Here is a 7,956-nt window from a genome sequence, read left to right on the forward strand (position 1 = left end):
CCTACCACCATTTGTGTAAAAAAAGGTTGCCCCAATGTGAATGGAAATCCTGAATCAACGCTGTAAGATTGTTCTGTAAAGGTAAAATGGTTGGCCAGGTAGACTGAAATAAAGAACATAAGATGGCTGCTGACCAGGCTTGCTGGAACTGAGGCTGCAGGTTTCAGGAAAGGAATACACATTGTCTTGCAGTTACTGCCAAAGATCCTATAGCAGAGCAAGATAGGCTACTCCTGCTAAATGCAATGGGCTGACGTGTAGTACGCTATGGAGGGGATCCTGGGCATTTTCCCCGCCCATTTTAGTAACCTGAGCCTACCTGACCTGACCTGACCCGACCCGACTCGCAGTGTAATCAATGTTGCGGGGCAACAGTTTGTGTGGGTTAGATTCATAAATCTGTCAGTTCATACTTCTTGTCAAGAATAAAATTTGACTCTGGTAATTGTCTTTTTTAATGTTTTTTAAATCATTTATTTTTAAATGGCTCACAAACAGTGTTTGAGTTGATTTTGTAGTAACCGGAACCGACCCGACTCGCAGGGTAATTGACATTGCGGGGGAACTTTTTGTGCGTGATATAGGGTTAGATTCATAATTCTGTTAGTTCATAATTCTGTTAATTCTTGTTAAAGAATAAAATGTTTATAAACACACATACATGAAAATCATATAAATGTATATAATCATATAACACACACAATTATATCTTGGATCCAATCTTTGGCCGGAAGCGAGATGGCTGAGCAAGATGGTGGAACAAGATGGCGGGGGCTGGTTGCTAAAATGAGTCATAAAATGACCCATGAATCCGCCCATGAGCGTACTACACGTTTGCGTGAGAGTAACCCATCTTGCTCTGCTATAGGATCTTTGGTTACTGCATAGTCGTGAATAGGGGATCACAGGCCCCGTCTGACAAGATTGAGGAATATACAATCCCCCTCGCCGGGAAGACTAAGGAATGTACTGGTCTGAGCTCTAGTGTGGTTCTTCTAACTAACATCTCCTTATATGTACAGGGAAGCTGGAGAAACTCAGCGGGTGCAGCAGCATCTATGGAGTGAAGGAAATAGGCAACGTTTCGGGCCGAAACCCTTCTTCAGAGGGGTTTCGGCCCGAAACGTTGCCTATTTCCTTCGCTCCATAGATGCTGCTGCACCCGCTGAGTTTCTCCAGCTTTTCTGTGTAACCTTCGATTCTCCAGCATCTGCAGTTCCCTCTTAAACACTCCTTATATGTACATACCTGTTGTCCTGTATTTTGCGTACGTGTCAGTTCTTTGATCGGGGAATATGGGAGGTGCTAATCAGTGGCATTAACATATAAAAGGCATTGCAATTAAGGGCAGAGAGCTTGACTCTTTGCTAGGTTGTTAACCTGTGTGAAGACTCCTGCTCAATAAACGTACGTTTAAAGCAACCCCGGTGCCTGGTCGATTATTGTCGAAACAACCGATGTGAGAGAAAAACGTGAATTAACACCTTGGGTTCCTATTAACTCTTTCCCCCTCACCTTAAATCCAGGCAGCAATCTAGTAAACTTCTCCTGCACCCTCTCCAAAGCTTCCACATCCCTCCTATAAATGAATCAGTGTTTTTGAATTATTAGAATGAGAATGCTATTTCTCGTGGCATTCTCCCCAAACGAGTCCATGGGTTTGCCCGCTCGGGCTCAATGCAGGGCAAATTTGCTATCATAGAATTCTCTTGTAAAATCTATAGTCATATTTTCCGTTGAGGCGAGAATATAAAAACCACAGCAACATTTTCAGTTAGAAGGAAAAAGATTATTTATTTATCGTTAATCAAATACAATCAATGTGTAATCAGAGATCGCACCAAAAGTCACATTTACGCCCCTCCCCTCCAATGTACCCATCTTTCTGCTGAGACCACTCTCTGCATGATTATCTGGTCTGCGCAACTATTACCCACCCCACCCCCAAATTCCTTACTTCAGCACTTTGTATCTTTTTTTTTAACTTTTTTTAATTTTATTAACAATTGTACAAAGATAAAACGTTCGGCATCTAGAATTATACAATTTTTGTACAGCTTCATTTTTAACCTTATAACCTAAATTTAAAAAATGGAAAAAGGAAACAAAGGGAAAGCAAGAAAAGAAGAAAGGAAAAGATAGAATAGAAAAGAACGAGAAAAAGTCCCCTGAGCTACCAAAGCAGTGCAGCAGGAAGAGGAATAAGAAAAGATGGAGATATATATCTTGCCCCTCCCCCCCCTCCCTCAACCAACGTAGTATCGGATTTATATTTTAAATTTATGTTTCACCATTCTATTGTTGTAAAAATTCAGTAAAGGGTGTCCATGTCTTAAGAAATTCATCTGTTTTTTCCGCCAAGACAAGCCTGATGTTTTCTAAGTGTAGTGTCTCGGACATATCTGTAATCCACATTTCACTGTGGGGACTGTTGTCTGTTTCCAAAATTTAAGCATTAATTTTTTCGCCATTATTAGGCCGTAGCTGAGGAAAAGTCTTTGAAATATCGTTAGCATAGAACAGGCCTCTGACATACCTAATATGATCAGTTTTATATCTGGATCCAATTTAATTTTAAGTATTTTGGAAAAGGTATCAAAGATTCCCCTCCGAAGGTTTTGTAACTTTGTGCAGAAAGCAAATTAATGGGTTATAGTCGCTTCTTGGAGGAGATTTTTATCACAAATAGGAGAGACATTTGGGAAGATCTTGTTCAATTTAGACTTTGAATAATAAAGTCTGTGCAGTATTTTAAATTGTATCAAAAAGTGCATAACATTAAGAGAGCAGTAATGTATGTATAAAAGGCTTTCCTCCCAACTATCCTTTGAAATTGATAAACCCAATTCATCTTCCGATGCTCGCCTAATTATTTCAGAAGGTGGGATGTGTGCAGTTAAAAGGGTATTGTAAATATAGGATATTAACTTACTTGTATCCGCCTTTCTATTCATGCATTCGTATAATATATCTGGGCACATAGAATGACAGTCTTGAGTGTGTGTTTTCACATAGTCTCGGATTTGAAGATATCAAAAAAAAAAAATAGCTTTCAAATGATATTTCACCTGTAATTCTTGAAACGAGAGGAAGATCCCCTTCTCATAAAGATCTCCCAGTGTTTTGATTCCTAGGTTTTCCCATTGTACAAATGCCGTGTCTAAAGTAGACGGTTTAAACGAGGGGTTGTTGGCGCTTGGTAAAAGGAGAGAGAAATTTCTCAATTTGAGAGTTGATTTCAACTGTTTCCAAATTCGTAGGGTGCCATGAATTATCGGATTTTTCTCATACATTGATTTATTCAGATGTATTGGAGAAAGAAGAATCGCGCCTATATTGAAAGGCGAACAATCTTCCCTCTCCACTTTTAACCAGTTTACTTGTTGACATGTATCATCCATCCAGTAGATTAAGTTTTTATATTAGTTGCCCAGTAATAGAAAAGTAAATTGGGGAGAGCCAGTCCATCGTTTTCATTAGGTTTACATAAATGTTGTTTATGAATTCTATGAGATTTATAATCCCAGATAAAGTTTGTAATCACAGAGTCAAGTTTTTTACAAAAGCTTTTAGGGAGATAAATCGGTATTGATTGAAATAGGTAAAGGAGTTGTGGAAGGAAAGTCATCTTTATAGCATTTACTCTACCTATAAGGGAAATCAGAAGTGTTTTCCAAAATTGAATAAGGGCATTTAATTTAGTAATTAATGGTGGAAAATTTGCTTGGAATAGAGAAGTATATTTTCTAGTCGCGTAAACTCCAAGGTATTTAAATTTTTCAGTGGCAATTCTAAAAGGAAATTTTAGGAGATGTGAGAGGTCTTGAGCTTTTATTGGCATAATTTCACTTTTCTTCCAATTTATTCTATACCCTGAGAAGGAACCAAATTGTTCTATGAAGTTTAATATATTTGGGATACTGACTTGAGAGTTGGTAATATATAAAAGTACATCGTCTGCATATAGCAAAATCTTATTATTGGTATGTTTAGTATTATAACCGTGAATGCTCGGATGTACTCTTATACTTTCAGCTAGGGGTTCTATGGCAAGGGCAAATAACATTGGTGATAGAGCACATCCTTGTCTATTGCCCCTGTATCATTTTTTGTAAACCAGTATCTGCAGTATTCCATGGTGTCTATGTTTGCTACTTCATAACATGACTTCAGTATAACTGTTTAAGAAGGAACTGCAGATGCTGGAAAAATCGAAAGTGGACAAAAAATGCTGGAAAAACTCAGCGGGGGAGGCAGCATCTATGGAGAAAAGTAGGCGACGTTTCGGGTCGATGTCTGAACAAGGGTCTCGACCCGAAACGACGTCTACTACTTTTCTCCATAGATGCTGCCTCGCCTGCTGAGTTTCTCCAGTATTTTTTTTTGTCTACTTCAGTATAACTGCATCGGATTGTAACGATTTCCAGTAAACATCAAACCTTTGTACAACGGACCTTCCTTCTAGTACTTTAGGTTCCTGATTTTGGAGGTTGATGTGTATGAGAATTGTTTTCGTAAACCAGCATTTACATGCTTATATTACATACAGCTTCGGCTCCATGACCCCGCCCTAATAATCTATATCCCGAAATCTATCATTCTCTCGAATTAATGTATGTGTGATTAAGTTGCTAAAGGATTTAAGCGTTGACTTGGGTGAATGTAACGGGTGTGTGTGTGTGTGTTGTGGAGAAGTTTCAGCAATTAATTAGCTAAACCCTTGGGCGGTATCTGAACTGAACATCGTACTGTGGCTGTGTGGTACCAAAACCCCAGCGGCTGATGTCGATGTGAGGGAACTCCTGCTCGGGGTTAAGAAGCTCTAAGTCGAAGTAGCACAACATGAGGAAGATGAACTGCTTCAGCTCGTTGGTGGCGAAGAAGCGGCCGGGACACATGCTGACGCCGGCTCCCCACGGCATGTTGTAATACTTCACCTTCTGGCCGCGCTTGTAGAAGTCGGTCTTCCTCGTCCCGTCCGTGTTGAGGAAGCGGTCGAACTGGAAGGAGTCCGGCCGCGGGTGGATCTCCGGGTCCATCTGCGCCGACAGGTGAGGGAAGAGAGCGAGGCGGTCTCCCTTTCGCAGCGAGTAGCGCCGGCCGTCTGCCATCGCCAGCTCCATGTCCTGAGACACGGCCCGGATCAACATAGGAGCGGCGTAGAGCCGCAGACTCTCCTCCACCGCGCTGTCCAACACCGGGGTCTTCAGCAGCATGTCTCGGGTCAAGCTGACGGGCGGCCCTCCCGCCACCGCTCGCTGGCCGGTCTCCGCTAGCAAATGGTCCACCTCAGCCCGCACCGCCCTCAATGCCTCGGGGCAGCGGCACAGGCTCAAGAGGAGCCAGAAAGCCGATGGGCCGGTGTTGCCCTGAGATGCCCACAGCAACAGGAACATGTAGCGACTCTGCATGTCTCGATGCACACCTTGTTCAGACAACTGGCGTTGGCGTTCCGAGATCCAGCCGCTGATCTGCTCCCGGTCTCTCATCCCCTCCACCGACAACAGATCCCAGAACAACCTCTTGAGTCTCTCGGCTTCCAGTTTGTCCTTGGGAGGGAGCACGGCGTAAGCCAATCTCGGGAACAGTCGGTCGTATTTTCTGAAGTTGCTGAAGATGTAATCGGTTTGTTCACGGTCCACCTTGTTGGCAAGCTCCTGGTCGCCCTTGGGCGGCTCTACCCCGAACAGAGCGAGGTAGCCCGCCCTGAACACGATGTTGTAGGAGTAATGGAACAGCCCGTCTTGCTTCCATTCCCCGCCACCGCCCGTGGTCTGGTAAAGCATCAGTTTCTGCAGGTTCAACATCATGGCTTCGGTCAAGTCAACCAGCCCGTCGCCCTTGAGGTATGTGTTACTCACTGCCTCCAGCATCTTGTGGTCACACTCCATGGCGTGATATCCGAAGACCCTGGCGACCAACTCCACCGCGAACTTCTCGAAGTCAAGCTTCGACTTTGACTCCTTCACCACGGCTCCGTAGGACAACGGGTCCATCACGAAAGTGAAGTAGTAGCCTGCTATCTGGACCGTGAATATATCCCCGTGTTTCTTCTGCATCCCTTGCAGGAACTGTGCTGTGTTCTTGCGAAAGGACAGAACGTGGCCAAACCATGGCAGGTAACCCGAGTCCAGAGGCGGCTCGTTGGCTCTCCTTCTTCTGAAAGCACCCAGCAGGTAAAGGAGGGCGGCCAGAAGAATGGCCACGCAACATAGGACAATCAGCGCGTAAGCCATGGTCTGGAAAACACTGACTTCTCCAGCCTCTAGCCAGACACTGTGGCGATGTGTTCCGTGGCTATGATGTGGGAGGAGTTATTTTTCTACCGTAACGCCCTTCATCCATCAATTATTAATTCATAAGTTTCTTCAAACACTGGAATGATTTTTGACCTTAAAGACATTAAAGATTAGAAGGATTTTTGTTGCATTCTGCATGAATGAAATGGTCCTTTCAAATAAAAACTAGCAAAATATATAGATGTACAGTTCATCGACTTATGTAAGGCCTTGTGCAACACCCTACGTTAAGAGACAGAGAAGTTCTCTGAGGTGAGACGTGTCCCCCCGGAGGCAGAAGAGAGCAGAGCAGGCGAGTGTTTAAAAGAAGGTTACACAGAAAAGCTGGAGAAACTCAGCGGGTGCAGCAGCATCTATGGAGCGAAGGAAATAGTTTCGGGCCGAAACCCTTCTTCAGAGTCGTCTTATAGCCCTGTCCCACGTTGCGAGTCCACCCACGAGTTATCCCGAGTAAAAGAAAAAATCAAACTCATGGTTTTCTACGAGTTTCCAAGGTTATGTTCACGAGTTTCAACGAGTTCCCACGTGTATGTCTAAGTTTGCCGTTTACTTCTCATTTCTGCAATGTACCAAGTTCCTCTCCCGAGTTACCCTTCAGCCAACAACGACTACCGACGTGTGGAAAAATCATCACACGGGGACTATCTCTCCAAGGGATGGGCATCCATGCACGATGGGCAAAGTCCCTGCAACCTCCGGACCCGGCAGCACCCGATGGCAATGCCAGTCCTGCAGCCTGGCATCAACTCAATCAGCGCCAACCAGCCAGCGAACAGACCATGGGTCCCGTTGAAGCAAGATTCTCAAGCAGTAAGCTATTGAGGTGGAACGGCCAGAAGGCCCGTGGAGAGGACACATGGCTGATGAAGTCAGCCACACAGCGGGAGGAAGCCAGAGAAGAGGTTTGTGCCGGGGATGTTTTCCGGGAATGAATGAAAAGAAACCCGTGTGCGATCAAATTGCAAGCGTTAAAGAGTAATTAAAAGGCAGGGTGACTTTCGTTCCTGTGACACTTTTCATGGCCTCAGGAAATCCCAAAGAGGCTCCCACCTAGTAATCGAATAAGGTGACCATCACTGTGCCCTTTATATTTATTAAGTTTGTAAACAAAGACCAATATAATTAGTCAATATAATTATCTATAATTCTTTGTTACCCTCAGTCTAATAACCTTATCACATCTCCCTGATCAATGGCATTGGCCAGAAAACAATAGTATAATCCTGAAGATTGTATAATAGTATGAACAATATTATAATATCTGAAGAAGGGTCTTGACCCAAAACGTCACCTATCCATGTTCTCCAGAGATGCTGCCTGACCTGTTGAGTTGCTTTTGAGTATAATCATCTACTTAGATAACTTCTTTAACACGGAAATAAAACGTCTTCATGAGTTGTTCAGAGGCATGATTTTAAAGATAACTGCTGCAGGAACAAAGCATTGTTTTGTGTACCAGGATGACCCGGTTTCGATCATGACTACGGGTGCTGTCTGTACGGCGTATGTACGTTCCCCCCGTGAATGCATGGGTTTTCGCCGTGATCTTGCTACTCTTTGGAAGTCATCTCCCACATTCCAAAGAAAGAGGAAAATGGAAAACCACCAAACACTATTGAAAGCTGGAGGTGACAAAGACATTGATGACATTCTCTCC

At 43.7% G+C, this 7,956-nt stretch overlaps 1 protein-coding gene across 1 annotated transcript; it reads right to left on the minus strand.

Moving 5' to 3' along the window:
- Positions 1-1,169: 1,169 nt before the first annotated feature.
- Positions 1,170-6,553, minus strand: LOC129714125 (5-beta-cholestane-3-alpha,7-alpha-diol 12-alpha-hydroxylase). Its single transcript, XM_055663613.1, has one exon. The coding sequence runs from the start codon at positions 6,234-6,236 to the stop codon at positions 4,713-4,715; it is 1,524 nt and encodes a 507-aa protein (XP_055519588.1). The 5' UTR covers positions 6,237-6,553; the 3' UTR covers positions 1,170-4,712.
- Positions 6,554-7,956: the final 1,403 nt, after the last annotated feature.

The sequence above is a fragment of the Leucoraja erinacea genome, chromosome 2, assembly GCF_028641065.1.
Source record: "Leucoraja erinacea ecotype New England chromosome 2, Leri_hhj_1, whole genome shotgun sequence".
Taxonomy (NCBI): domain Eukaryota; kingdom Metazoa; phylum Chordata; class Chondrichthyes; order Rajiformes; family Rajidae; genus Leucoraja; species Leucoraja erinaceus.